Source organism: Perca fluviatilis, chromosome 23 (assembly GCF_010015445.1).
Source record: "Perca fluviatilis chromosome 23, GENO_Pfluv_1.0, whole genome shotgun sequence".
NCBI classification, from domain to species: domain Eukaryota; kingdom Metazoa; phylum Chordata; class Actinopteri; order Perciformes; family Percidae; genus Perca; species Perca fluviatilis.
In genome coordinates, this window is record NC_053134.1 from 24864155 (window position 1) to 24879836 (window position 15682).

At 43.5% G+C, this 15682-nt stretch overlaps 1 protein-coding gene across 2 annotated transcripts in view; it reads left to right on the forward strand.

The window, feature by feature from the left end:
• Positions 1 to 5792: 5792 nt before the first annotated feature.
• Positions 5793 to 15682, forward strand: part of scube1 (signal peptide, CUB domain, EGF-like 1) — a 122219-nt gene continuing 112329 nt past the window's right edge. For both annotated transcript variants that reach the window (XM_039792167.1, XM_039792168.1), the window contains exons 1-2: positions 5793 to 5993; positions 10399 to 10521. In XM_039792167.1, the coding sequence (XP_039648101.1) occupies positions 5906 to 5993; positions 10399 to 10521 (211 nt within the window). In that variant the 5' untranslated portion in view covers positions 5793 to 5905. The remainder of the gene's footprint in view (positions 5994 to 10398; positions 10522 to 15682) is intronic.

The following is a 15682-nucleotide window of genomic DNA, read 5'->3' on the forward strand; positions in this document are numbered from 1 at the left end:
AAGCTTACGAATGTATTGCTCATAAAGGCATCATCCTGTCTTTCTCTGTGATTGGATAGAAAAGAGAAAACGCATTGAAGTGGGAGGGGCGGGACCATAATGGAAGGAGCTCTTCCAGCAGATGGCGGTGTTTGTCATTTTATTTTCCGCCGGTTCTGAATTCAAGTCAGAATTTTGACTTTAATTTCACAATTCTGACTTTAAACTCAGAACTCAAATACATTTTATCAAATGTGTCCTTAATACTCTTATTATTTACAAATGTACATCCTGTAATTACACCTATACATAGCCATATTCTACTGCTCTTCATACTATTCATCCTGCACATACTGTACACTTATTCTTACTACTCCTATAATGTTACCACACTGCACATAGCTGTACATACTGTACTGTCTATAGGGTTCATACAGAATATCCATATTTATTCAGTTTTTCTTATTATATATTCTGCTAATACACTGCATATATCTATATTATTCTTACTACTAGTATAATGTCACTGCTACTACATTGCACATATCTGTACATGCTGTTGTTTATACATTGTTTATATTACATAGCCATATTTATACTGCTCTTATAACACTGCAATATATTTCTTGTCCTGCCTATGCATCACCTGTCTATACTTTGTACATCACGTTGCACTTTTCTGCTTTTTTGCACCTCTGGTTGGACGCAAACTGCATTTCGTTGTCTCTGCACAATGACAGTGAAGTTGAATCTAATACTAATCTTCTGTATTATAAATTGCACCTCAGTTTAGACTCAGGGAACGTTTGGTGAGTTCCCAGCCAGCTTCGGCCCTGTCTGTAAGCGGGCTTGTTTGTTGTAGGTCTACTAGTCTGTAAAACTGTTAAAAATAGCATCCATAAAATTGTAACTAGACGTACTTATAGGCTATTGATAAATTCAGTCAAAAATGGGTAAATAACAACGACCACTCAGCGATGTCCTTCTGAGAAAAATAAAGTTGTGCTTCTGTGACTATATTTTAGGTTTGCAGACATAATGGCTAACATAAATAAAAACCACTATAGGCCTATTCACTAGTTACCTAAACGGTGATCCTTGAACTTCCATTCTTGGCTCAACAACCAACAAGGAAATGTGTTGTTATTGAACTGTTAACTCATTTAGAAAGGCTTAAAACAAAGATAATCACCATATTTATGTTGACTGTTTTTTAATCCTTTAAATGAATGAACGGTCAGTGACCCTTGACATAGCTGGATTAACCTGCTTGACATATGGCCCCCATGGGGGGGTGCGTGCCCCCTTACACACATTCACCCAACCTGTTTAGTCCTGAGCTCCATAAACCAAACATGTATTCTTTGCCGAAATAGTGGCCTGCTCAAGGTCCGTGTGCCAGTTAGTGTGTGACCATTTCATTCATTTAGTTATCTAAGGTTGCGCATAACGCTTTGACAATGATGTGATCCATTCTCGAGCCATGATGTCAAACCACTAGGTGTCAGCATTTCTTTCTTAAAACCTCCCTACAGCTTCATCGTGATTCAAATAGTGAGTCGATGAGTGTTGGAAGGAGAAATAAAGTTACAGAACGTTAGCCTTCCTAGACTCTTTGACATTGAGTCGGTGCTTCTTAACCCTCCTGTTGTCCTCGGGTCAAATTTCACCCGTTTTCAAAGTTTCTGCATCCGAAATATAGGTTACTTAAAACCCAATTGCCTCAAAAATAACATGTATGGTTCCATACAAGGCTTTTTGTAAGTCAAATGAAGGATCGGAGCATTACACTCATTGACTTGTGGGGTTTTTATTTAACTTCATAGCATTTGAAAATAAATTGAAATGGTTTCAAACCATAGACTGTATAATATTAAAGGTGCTCTAAGTGATGTTGGGTGACGTCACTTTATTGTTGACGTTCAAAGTACTTTAGCTCGCCCCTCCCTCCTCCTCATCCCGTTCCCTCCCCTCCCCTTCCCTTCCGTGCTTCAGCGAACTAACCCCCCCAACCCCCACCCCAAATCCTTGTTGTCGGTTATTGGCTGAACGCTGGAACATGGTTTGTTATGTTTGGTGGTGCAGGTTGGCCACTTTGTTTTTGTTGCCGTTTGTGGACCCTGGGCTGTCTACAGAGACCGCGTTTTTTTACAGTGTGTTCAGGGGACAGGCAGCTAGCAGCTAGTGAGGAGATGTTTTTTTACAGTGTGTTCAGGGGACAGGCAGCTAGCAGATAGTGAGGAGATGTTTGCTGTATGTGACAAAAAATGTTGAGGCCTAAAAAAACGTGTGACATTGCTTAGAGTAACTTTAATGGACAACGCATGCGATTCGGCGAAGTGCTGCAAATGCGGAAGTACCTTAAACCTGCATTCTATCTGAATTCCTGCAGGGGGAGACTCCTTAAACCTGCATTCTATCTGAATTCCTGCATGGGGAGACACCTTAAACCTGCATTCTATCTGAATTCCTGCAGGGGGAGACATAGATATATACACTAGATGTCGCCTTGAGGTTCTAAGCATACGTCAAAACCGCCGCCATCTTGGAACAGGGGTCCGAAGTTTTCCCACATTCAGATCAACGCTAAAGATGCCGGACTTTTGTGCTGCTTATTGATATTCGATAGAGGAAATGAAAAGAACAAACAGCAAGGGATAGCATTTAACAGGTGACAATGTGTTTTATGATATATATGCCGCCTTCGACCAGCAATCTGAGCTCCGGCGGCAGCGGGAGGCGGAGAGCTCCGTGGCCAGCCGCAGTGTCTCTTCCCCCGGGCAAAAACGCAGCTTCGCCTCGCTGCTGCACCGGTCCCCGCTGATCCAGGTCGGACCGGCCAAAGACAGAGTGGTGATCGGGAGGATCTTACACATAGTCCGGGAGGCTCTTACACGTAGTCCAGGACGACCTGTATGTCGATATCGGCGTGAAGTTCCACTAAGTTTGCCGGCAGCAGGCAAATGGAGAGAAGCTACAGCGGGGCAACAGAGACCGTCTGCGGCTGCAGGATCTGGAGCTCAGTGCCCGTTAAAATTATATCTAACGCATAAATACATACAGAAATAAATAGTGGAGGAGTGAGCCTGGACATGTCAGTCTGTTTAAACTTCACTTTGAAGCAGAAACTCTTAGTTCAGAAGGGTGAAGTTTCTGTTTGGACTCAGATCTGTGAACCGATCCTAATAAATATTCTTTGTATTAATACATTAATTAGTCTCTTTGTTTTGTAGTCGATAGTTCATCTTAAGTTTACTTAAGTGGAAGCAGTATCAAGTGGAAGAATGGGACTATAAACCTAGGCTTACAGGCACTAGGCATTACATTTTGAACAAAGTAGATTATATTAATATCAAAAGCTTATTTTTTCTCTGGACTCGATCATAAATACATGTCTGACCTTTGGAACGAACCACAAAAACTAGAAAATCGCATTCATGACGATTTATGGTGATTTTATTTCCGTTAGACCTTTGCCTACATTGACGCTGATGAATTAAAGAGGAGTGACTCCCCTGTTCCAAGATGGCGGCTCTGTTGACGCATTCGTTCCAATGAACTGCCGTAGTCAAGGCGACATCTAGTGTATATATCTATGAAGGGGAGACACCTTAAACCTGCCATTCTATCTGAATTCCAGCAGGGGGAGACTCCTTAAACCTGCCATTCTATCTGAATTCCTGCATGGGGAGACACCTTAAACCTGCATTCTATCTGAATTCCAGCAGGGGGAGACTCCTTAAACCTGCATTATATCTGAATTCCTGCAGGGGGAGACTCCTTAAACCTGCCATTCTATCTGTATTCCAGCAGGGGGAGACTCCTTAAACCTGCATTCTATCTGAATTCCAGCAGGGGGAGGCACCTTAAACCTGCATTATATCTGAATTCCTGCAGGGGGAGACTCCTTAAACCTGCATTATATCTGAATTCCAGCAGGGGGAGACTCCTTAAACCTGCATTATATCTGAATTCCTGCAGGGGGAGACTCCTTAAACCTGCATTATATCTGAATTCCAGCAGGGGGAGACTCCTTAAACCTGCATTATATCTGAATTCCAGCAGGGGGAGACACCTTAAACCTGCATTATATCTGAATTCCTGCAGGGGGAGACTCCTTAAACCTGCATTCTATCTGAATTCTTGCAGGGGGCGACACGTGCGGTTGCAAAAGGAGGTCTATGAAAAAGTGACCCACTTCTCACTTGATTTATTACCTCAGTAAACATTTTCATAATGAGTTTATGGTCTCAATCGCTAGTTTCAAGTCTTCTGCAACACAGAAGGATGTTCATTTTTGGAATTATGGTCTCGTTGATTTTAAAATCGGTGATAAAGCAGGGGGTGTTTTAGGGCGTGGCTATGATGTGATTGCCAGTGAATGTGTGTGACGTAACATTGAGTGTAAGCAGCTCCTCCCTCGCTCCTCCCTCTGTCTAAAATCGTCACATCCACAACCAGGATGGCTGCGCCCGTAACGGCAGACTTGACGACTCGTAGCAAATCAACGCAGCCCAATGGGTGATGTCACACATGCTCTGTCCATTCATATTTTACCGTTTATGGTTTCAAAACCATGTGCCGACTAAACGTTGACAAACACCAGTCTGTGATCCACTCCACATCCTCTGATTTTAATTGTTAGTGAAAATAATTCATACTTTGTGCTTTTTTTAAACCCAGATTATTAATGTATTAACACTAATAACACTAGTGTTAATATGTTGGAATGAAGTGGGCTAAGAAGATGTAACACAGAATGGGGTGATCATTTCTACTTTACAGAACAAACAGAAGGAGGACAACACAAGGGTTATATTGCCCTTATACAGTAATGCCTACGCGGTTCCCAAACTATGGTCTCAGGACCTTTAGGTGTCTTTAGGGCAACAATGGGGGGGCTTTCGGTTATTTCTTTAATAGTAGAAGTTAAAAGAGCAAGAGTAGGCGTGAGGATCTTAACAGGATAATATGTTCATTCTTTTAAATCAGTGGTTCCCAACTATTTTGGCCTGTGACGCCCCCCCCCCCCTTCCCCATCACAGACAAGTGATAGACATGAGTTGAAGTCATAGACTGGTCATTCATTTTACAGTCAATGGTTGCAGTTCAAGCAAACTGTTCTTTAAGGATCTGTGGAGTGTTTAACATTAAAAAAAATAAATAAATAATTTCTTAATTTCCTTTTCTAACAATATGGTTACCCCTCAGACTAATCTTTGGACATTTTGGGAGCCAAGGCTTTTGGGAAACGAACATTGAGTTTCCATCATGAGGCTGCGCTACTCATTCAATTTCTCTCTCTCTCTCTCTCTCTATCCTCTCTCTTTTTCTCTCTCTCTCTCCTCTCTCTCTGTCTCTATCTCTATCTGTCTCTCTCTCTCTTTCTCTCTCGCGCTTTTAATTATGAATACTACATAAAGATGCAGGATGTGTGGCACCTTGGAGGCATTCTTTTCTCTTAAAAAGAGATGTGCTGCTTTAATTTCATTTAATTTTGTTTCATTTTTTTATTTGTTTTGATGTTCAAATGTGTATTGTCTGTTCTGGTTATCATGGCATCGTTGTGTAGTTGTCTGTTTCTGCCGAATGTATATGTTATATATGTTATATTATCTCTCTCCCTCTGTCTCCCCTCACTCTCTCTCTCTCTCTCTCTCTCTCTCTCTCTCTGTCCCCTCTCTACCGGCGCAAACAAGCCAATCAGAGGGCTCGAATTGCCTCCGCTCTCTCTCTCTCTCTCTCTCTCTCTCTCTCTCTCTCTCTCTCTCTCTCTCCCAGCCGCTGCCAGTCCACCAAAAGCGGTCCTCCTCCTCTGGTATCAGAGACACACACGCGCACACACTACACACCCACCCACCCACACACACACACACAGTCCAAACCCCCAGAAAAGCCCTGCTGAATCCTCACACCGTCTGTCAGCATGGGGAGCGCTTGTTTTTCCCGGGACGTTTGTTTGTTTATCGTCCTCATAAATACTTGCAGGGTGATGGGGAATGTCGGACCCGCAGGTAAGAGCTCCCCTTTCCTCTCTCTCTCTGTCTCGCTTTAATTGTCAACCATGAAATGCACTTTTATTTATTTCTTTTATTGGCTCCAGTCTTACCTGCTTAACGGGGAAGGAAACAGGAGTAAAAAACTACTAATATTCTAATGACATCACTACAGATATATACAAAAAAAAAATAGAATAGGCTAATAAAGCAAATGAGCACGGCCATGTGATAACAAAGTCGCAATGCAAGTTCCTATAATAATATTCTAGTGAAGCTACTTGGAGGCGTTTTTATTCAATAAGAACAGCATCATAATCGCAAAAAAATACATGTCACTGAAAGTTTTTTTTCAATTTGAGTTGGAATTGTAATAAAACACTTATTTATTTTTTTATGTTGAATTCGGTCATTTTAAAGTCTTGGTAAGAAAGTCAGTTTTACATCACAGGTTTTTTTCTCCCTCAAATGCATGTGAAATGCGCCAAACTGGAGTTCCAGTCGGTTCCACAGCAGCGTCCCCTGACTTCACTGGAACTTGTGTTTTCCTTGCGCTGCGCGCAAAGGTCAATTTCAATCGGAAACCGCAGCTTGCTCTCCGGGTTAAGCACTCACTTGCTGTGATCGGGAGTGAGAGGGGGGTAGCCTGTTCGGATATGTGTGGAAACGGTGCGTGCAAATGATTTACCGAGGGGTGGTTTCAGAAGCCGAGTCGGCTAAGCCGCTAGAGAGCATCTTGTCTCAGGGTTGAATGTTGGCCTGTGCAGAGCACTAGGAGGTGTGTGTGTGTGTGTGTGTGTGTGTGTGTGTGTGTGTGTGTGTGTGTGTGTGTGTGTGTGTGTGTGTGTGTAAATGTGGGTTGAAGGGGGAGGGGGGGATGGTGGTGGCAAGAGGGCCGTCCATGTCCCAGGAGGAGCAGGCAGGCAGGCAGGCAGCAGGGGCCCAATATCGACCGGGCAGCAGCAGCAGCAGCAGCCTGCAGCAGCCAGCAGTAGCACATTGTTCAGCCTCCCACCACTGTGAACGCGTGAGGAGTCAATATTGAGACAGCGTGAGCCACCGTGTAGGAGAGGCTTTGTCAGAACCAGGTTCATGATACAGCACATACTGCAGAAAATTAGAGGATGCAAAAGTGAAACATTGTGCCTCCTCTTGCAGCATTTCCCATCAAAAAAAAAACAAAACCCCATAAATGACTTGAACTTGTTGCCTCTCTCTCTCTCTCTCTCTCTCTCTCTCTCTCTCTCTCTCTCTCTCTCTCTTTCTCTCTCTCTCTCTCTCTCTCTCTCTCTCTCTTTCTCTTTCTTTCCACTTCTCCAATTCGGCTCCAATAAAATACTCACTGACCTTTTTTTTTTTTTTTAAACAGGGAAAATATTTATTGTAAATTCCTTTTTATCGTTTATTTATTGCCTTTATACAGCTGAGCCGGGCGGAGGGCCAGCCAGAGAGCAGGGGCTGAACCACAGGCAGGCAGCTTCTAGCCAGTTGCCTAACTTACACACACACACACACACACACACACACACACACACACACACACACACACACACACACACACACACACACACTGACTATGTATACTCAGATGGAAGCACAGGATGAGCAGAGGAGCTCTGTAGTGATGCAAAGGTCCGCTGAGCGATATATATATATATATGACAGGAAAAAACATCTCTATTTGTCTCTGGGTCCCCCCTCCCTCTGTGTGTGTGTGTGTTTGTGTGTGTCCATGTGTGCGTGTGTGTGTGCGCGTGTGTGTAATGAGTTGTCCCTGGGATTCGGGCCCAGATGTGACTGGCTCCTCTATCAATAGCCTGATCAATAGGAAGCTGTGCGATGCATGTTGTCTCAGGCTGGACCTCGACTCGAAGGCTCTCGCTCACTGTCACGCAAAAAACAGTTAATAACAGGTGTGACACATTTGGCAAGGGTGCCCTGGATCTGATTGGTTTTTAAAGAAGCAAATTCAGTCACATTAAATCTGAATGAGGTAGTTTTTCATGCCCACTGGCAGCTGTGAATGGCACCGACAGGATGTCAGGGGTTCCCAACCTTTTTGGCTTGTGACCCTAAACTTAAAAGGGGTGCAATTTTGTATCAAACCTCCATAAAGTTGGGGGACTTGGAGAGACAGATGAACTTCAATAGTGGTTGAAATGAAAGCAGCAGAATCTGACATATCCTGACTTATAGTCCCCCGGTATGAGTTTCAAAAAAAGCTGGATACTAAGATTCCCACAATGCAACTTAACAGCAGCATTTATTAGACCAAGGAGGTCAGTACACTTCAACAAGGTGCTTGTCGGGTGGTTGAACACCTATTAAGGAAAGGCTTTTTAGGCACAGCCATTTGGCCAACGCTTTTGGCTTCAGACATGGCTGGACGACATGTAACTAGTTAGTTTTACACACAACTCAGCCGAGTCTACTTGTGACCCATTGTCACTGGTTCCATATGTTAAATGGGCTAAACCAGGTCAAGAGGGATTTTATTTGGATTTTCATTTGGCATGAGGAGGTAAAACTATCCACTAATTCACAAAGGACAAACAAAAATCTATTTTGTGTCGGTTAAAGGTTTTCCTATCCCAGTAATCTTCTTGTGTCGCCTTGGGGGGTCCATAACCCTAGGTTAGGAACTACTCGTGTACGCTCATTATGCCTTCATCATCAGTGTCACATGCAAAAAAAAGAACACATCATTTTTTCCTACCGTAGGTGTAAAATAAACAAGAAAAGTAAGTTTTTCCATGTCACTCGCTGCAAATGTGTGCGTCTTGAAAGCAATTATTGGAGTGTAATTGTACAAATTACATCTATTGTCATACCAAAGAGACGCATTGCTTGATTTATGACTTAAATAAATACAAATACAGATATGGGGAGTACGTTGAGATGTCAGTATGCCGGCATTTAGGAGATTACATAATCAAAAACATAAGTATATAGCAATGTCAATAAAGCATGGCTTGCTCTTGGGTGGAATTGTTAGGTCTCTGTAAATTAGAGAGTGTGGTCTAGACCTACTCTATCTGTAAAATGTCCTTCGATAACTACTGTTATGATTTTACACTATCGATAAAATTGAATTGAATTGGAGTAAATATGGAGTGCACACCTTTTGATCTTATCTAAGTGCGTTGGTCGACACCCAGCGTTCTGGGATTTGAACTGTACACACACTTCTTGTACAGCAAAACAAACTGGGATCTGGGATCTCTTAATAGGACACTAAAGGCAACGGGACATCATGACTTTGCGTAAATGCCACTTCTTGAGATCAGCCTGTCCATTGACTTACATTACCTTGCGATTGCGTCTCAATTTACGCCGTAGCGAGTAGTATGAAAGGCCGAAAATCCGCACAGGGAGGTTGGTCGGTGGGGGGGGGGATTGATGGGTCAAACAACACAGGACTTTCACCCAGGAGACCGGGAATCGTGTCCCGCGCGTCACGTTTCCTAAACCTAACCGTCGCTTTCTTCTCTTCCTAAATCCAACCCGTTCGCCATGATGCTAATTCCTCGAGCCGTCTTCCTGCTCCGTCTCCTGTGTCACCCTTACACTGTTGCCCCTGGCAACCGATAGCGTAGGATCCCAAAACGGTGGGCAGGCTCCGACACCTCCCAAATCGTCATGTGACAGCAAGCTACCATGACGTATGTCTTCATTCTCAATGTGGCGTAGACATACATGCGGATAGTTTTTCCAGAAAAATGCGAGTTTTTTTGTGATTGTTGTGGGCAAAAATCCTTTCATCATGCGGCACGTTTTCTTAAAAAATGCGATGGAATATGCGGGATATTTATGCAATTTTATGCGATGAAATTGCGGGAACTTGCAAAAATTGCATGAACTTGCAAAAATTGCGGGAACTTGCAAAAACTGCGGTTTGATGAAAAAGAGTAAAAAAGTGATTGCGGGGATTATGAAATCATGCATGGCTGCATTCCACTTAGGAGAGACCCTGGTATTAAACCATTACTGATGGCTGCATTCCACTTAGGAGAGGTCCTGGTATTAAACCATTAATGATGGCTGCATTCCACTTAGTAGAGGTCCTGGTATTAAACCATTACTGATGGCTGCATTCCACTTAGTAGAGGTCCTGGTATTAAACCATTACTGATGGCTGCATTCCACTTAGTAGAGGTCCTGGTATTAAACCATTAATGATGGCTGCATTCCACTTAGGAGAGGTCCTGGTATTAAACCATTACTGATGGCTGCATTCCACTTTGGAGAGGTCCTGATATTGTGCATGCTGACTCACTGAAATAGCTTACTGGGACACTTGATGGAATGGAGCCATTGTTAAGGTTATCCATTTCAGCTGTGCTGAGCAGCTCCTACAATGACAAGTCAACATGTCTGCTGTGAAAAAAGGTCCATTGAGTATTGATTGTTCATGTTTGTGCAGACGCAGATGAGTGTGCAGAAGGTTCGGACGACTGCCACATCGACGCCCTCTGCCAGAACACGCCCAAGTCCTACAACTGCATCTGCAAGCCGGGCTACAAGGGAGATGGAAGGCAATGTGAAGGTGAGTGGCCTTTCCACTTCATCATACTTCCTGTTCACTCCTTTCCCTTCATCTCTACTTTCTGGCCTCATGAACTCTTTGTACTTCCAATGTACCTTGGTAGACCCAAGTACAAGGTGAAAGCACACTCAGGACTGGCTGGCACTCAGGACTGGCTGGGATCTTTAAGACACGTGCACTTATGAATGCCAATGCAATGTAAAGAAAATCTACATCACAGGATCAGTTTTTGCTGCAAGATTGAAGTGAGAAGAGATGATTTTATTGCAACTACGTCAGACTCAAGTCCTCAGTACACCTCAAAAAAATTGACGGATTGTCACGTCGCGTAGTTTCTGTCTCCCCCATGAGGAATTCTAAGTAATGACAACAACACTGTCGGCGCGTCCACATGATACAAGCCTTCCTTGATCGCGCACCGCCCTCCGTCCCCTCCTGTACGCAGTTGCTAGTAGCCAAGGAGGACACGGAGGATTAAAAAAACATGATGGACTCTTCACTCGGTCATTATCTTCACTCGAGTTTCTGCGCGGGAAAGTCACCGGACGCCACAATCTTCTGAACATAGTCCTACTGAGAAATCCAGAGAGAGTTGTGTGGAGCTGATAGTCTTAATTAGCTTTGGAGCAACTCATTTGGCAATGGCTTGAATGCAATGGACGTTCATTAATATCAAAAAGTTACGCACTACTGTAGTTAATGTTGGATATTTTACTTTTAAACCGTATCCATGGTTTACTTCATCTTAACCAAGTATTTTCATTTTTCCTAACCCTAAGCATACCTTGTTCCCAAACATAACCTCACTGTAGGGAGAAGTACAGTCAGGTACAGGAAGAAAATTCCATTTCTCCATGTAGCAAAGATGTCCCGAGGAAATCCCAGTGATTGGTATTAGGCCGTCAAATGCCGATCCCATCTTCACTGAACTCTACTGTGTTTCGTCCACCTCAAGCTTTAATTATAGTGGCACGTGACACCGTGGCGCGGGCCTCTGTAGATGGCGTGCAGTATTTGGATCAAGAAGATTATGAAAAATGCAGTTGACTACCGCTGCTATTTCAATGTGTCAGATACATATTTAATCAACATGTAGGTTAATACACTGTAGGTATCAGATCAGACTATGTATTGGCAGATATCCAATATACAGGGGTGAAAGAAGTATTCAGATCTTCACTTAAGTAAAAGTACTAGTACCACACTGTAAAAATAGCTTACTCTGTTACAAGTAAAAGTCCTGCATTGAAAATGTTACGTAAGGCCGTTATATTGTTGGGTAGTTTAATTTAAATTAAAACATTGTATTTTATAAACTACATGTGTTTTGTGTGCAAAAATCTTAATTTGTAAAGTAATAAGTAACTAAAGCTGTCAGATCAATGTAGCGGAGTAACGAAGTACAAATTTCTCTCTGAAATGTAGCACAGTAGAAGTAGAAAGTAGTACTTAAGTAGCCTGGCTCCGCCCTCCTACGTACTTCCGCTCAATTTTCATTTTCCTTCAGTACACCATCTGCGTTTGCGGTATATTCTTGGGTTTTCTCCGGTCAAATCTTTACCGGTCCAATCAGCGAACAGAGGGAGTGGCTGAGAACGATGACGTTGAGGTCATGCGCTAGTTTGAGTTGTAGTTCCGTAATGGCGGCGGAGAAAGTTGCGAGCGAAGCAGTTCGGTAATATCCAGAAGTTAAAGCCCGAGCAAGAACAATCTTTGCTGAGTGGTGTTGGGGGCCATGAGGTTGTGGCCCTCCTCCCCACAGTGTTCGGGAACAGTTTGATTTTCCAGCTCGCTCCCTTAGTGGTGAAGGAGTTGGCTAAGGCTAACGCTAGCCATGCTAAGCTGACGTCACGACCAAACGTTAGCGATTGGTTATGGCAGATCCAGAGTGGCTCTGGGCAGATCCAGAGTTTTAAACTTCAACAGAGTACCCGCCTTCAAGGAAGTTAACACTTGTCAATGGAGAGTGGCCAGACCCTCTGTACAAATGAAATGGACCAGAGTCTGGTAGGACCAGGCTAGTACCTAAGTACAGTACTTGAGTAAATGTACTTAGTTACTTTCCACCACTGCCAATATAAACTTGTATTGGGATCGAGGCAGGAAAGTGAAATGTAAGACACACTCTGATGCCAGGTGTGAACTCCAGTCCATCTTAAACACATCTAGACCTGATCTGGAACTGGGCCTCTGATGTAACGGCCGGGTCAGACTCAGGCTGTTTCACAACCCAACATACACACACCCTCCAAACCCCCTTCCCAGGTTCTCCCAATTAATGGGGAGGAAGTGGACTGAGCGAGGGTGTCAGGGTGAGACGGGGGCAGCACCTGGCTGCGCGTTCACACCTCCACTCACTTCTGCCTCAAAGCACACCACAGCTGGAGCTCCGGTGAATGCACAGATATGCCGAATCCTAGCTCGCTCACTCACACATTCATTTACACACACACACACACACACACACACACACACACACACACACACACACACACACACACACACACACACACACACACACACACACACACACACACACACACACAAACACACACACACACACACACACACACACTCAGTGTAATCCTCTAATCTTTTCCCATGTACCGTGCGCTCCACTGCTCGTAACAAGACAGATTGCCTTCATATAAATGATGCTACAGTCCTTTTGCATTGTTGAAACCTCGACAAAGTAAAATGTACTGCAACTTGGGTCTCATTTTTGTAGTTCATTCCTCTCAGTTATGATAACATTGTACTCACAACTTTGTTGATCTGCCCATACGCTTGCTGTATTATGTTATTTTTTTCTTCTGCCATCTATGTGCGCTGGTATCTCACAATAACGTCATATGTGGTTATATGTGAATGATTTTTGAATGTGTAGTTATGCAGAGCTGTTGTCTTTTCTGTTTGCCATATAGTATGTGAGTTTTTTACACTGGACAGACAGACAGACAGACAGACAGAGACACACACACACACACACACACACACACACATACACACACACACACGCACAGTCTGAAGGAGGCGTCCTGAATAACAACAGCTCCTCTGTCCTCTGAGAGGAGACAGAGAGGGTTCGGGCTTTTCAAGAATATGATCTTCCTTCCATAAAGCTGCTGTCTGAGCGGACCCATCATGCCAGCCACTTTTTATTACATCACTTCACCGAGGCCAGCATTTGAATCAGTGTGTGTGTGTTTCGGTGTAAGTGTGTGTATGTCTGAGTGTGTGTGGAAGCTGTACTCTGCTTCGATGGAGCTTGAATGTCAACTACGTTTGATTACTTCCCCAGTCTACATACAGCATTAAAACGCTTCTGCGTGTAGGTATGGAACACCATTTAAGTCAATATTAAATACATGCATATATACATACATACATAAACCATTTGGGCTAGCAAATAAATATGGCTGGGAAATAAATCCTGAAAATAAATAAATGATGCAAAAAATGTAATTATAAATACATAAACAAGTCATCATAGTTCAATAAATAAATACATTTGAAATGATAAATTCCATTTTTCAAAGGATAATTTTTTTTCTTATGTTTTCAGGAGACTTTTATTTCAAAATTCAACATTTACTGTATTTATTTTTATAATTCCATTTTTTTTTTTAACTCTCTGCTTATTTCCATTTATTATATTCAAATGAATGGGGTGTGAATATCTTACAGATTCAGACCAGAGCAACTAGCTAGGCACAGCTGTGGTCCCTTCATCTCTCCCGGCCGCTGGGACAACATACTTCGCCGGGAAGAGAGTGGACGCCGGCTCCAGAGATGGACCGGCTGTAGCAATTTAAATCTAGCCAGCGCAAACTCTAGTGGGCGGGCGGCCAGCGGAAGCACTAGCACCAGCAGCTAACTAGCTGCTAGCTAGCTGCTAATTGAAGAAAACCCCAGCAGCTAGCCGGGGATCTGATCCCCAATGGTCTGATCCCAGCAAACCTTCTGTTGTGGCAGCAACTTAAAGTCTGATCCGAAGCAGTTTCAGCGGCAGGGAGGGAGATGGACGGAACGCCGCTGTGCACTAGCTAGTTAGCCTATAAACCAGACAAATCTGCCGAGCTCATGTTTTATTTGCTTTGGCAGTGATATGCTGGTGGCGATGCCAGGCTACTAGTTGCTTTAAGCTTGATTTATGGTTCTGCGGAGGCTCCACAAAGAGCTTCGCTGTAGCCTACGTAAGAGGCCTGAAGTTTATACTTGTGCGTTGGCGTCTGCGTCGATCTCTTTAAGAGAATAGCAGAGCCGGTGTGTGTGTGTGTGTGTGTGTGGTAGAGTGAGTGAGAGAGTGACGGTGATTAGGTTCAGAGTGAGTAGTGACTCTAGAGTCATCATGAGAGAAACAAAGTGTCTCCCCTGTTCTTTCTGACCACGGTGGGAAATCTGGAGCAGGAGAAGTTAACCCTCTCCTTGATTTCATGTTGTTGATGGAGAAGGAGAACCAGGAAATGGGGGAAATGCAACGCTACCAAGACACGGCCAAGCGTGCGTCGTTGCGACGTGTAGTTAAATTTTTCAATAGGTGCACGTCAGGCTATGGCGTAGGGTACGGCGGGTAACGGCGTAGGGAAGTGCGGCGTAAGTGATACGGCATAGGTACGGCATAGAGAGTGCAGTAGGGTGCGGTAAGTGCGGCGTAGGAGTACGGCGTAGGGATGCGGTAAGTGCACGGCGTAGAGTGCGGCGTAGGGAATTACTGACGTAGGAGTGCAGTGGTACGAAGCGTGGGAGATGCGGTAAAGTGCAGCGTAAGGTGCGGCCTGGATCCAGCTTAGGGGCCGTGTCCCCACATACCTACGTACGTAGTCATGGCGTCGATTTAACACAGGAGGCATAAATCGGCCTTTAGTCTGGTTTGAATCTGTGAGATAATCACACCCTCTTCATTTAAATTCGATAAATGGAAATAAGAATGTCCTTAGGAAATGCCCGGAAATTATTTATTAAATAAAAAGCTATTTATTTATTGAACTATGTTGACTCATTTATATATTTATTGTTTTATTTCAGTATTTATTTCATAGGCATATTTATTTATTTCATAGGCATATTAAAAATGTATTTATTTAATATTGAATTAAATGGCATTCCATATGTATGTACATTTGTGTGTGTGTCAAACATGCTTCACAACAGCACCATT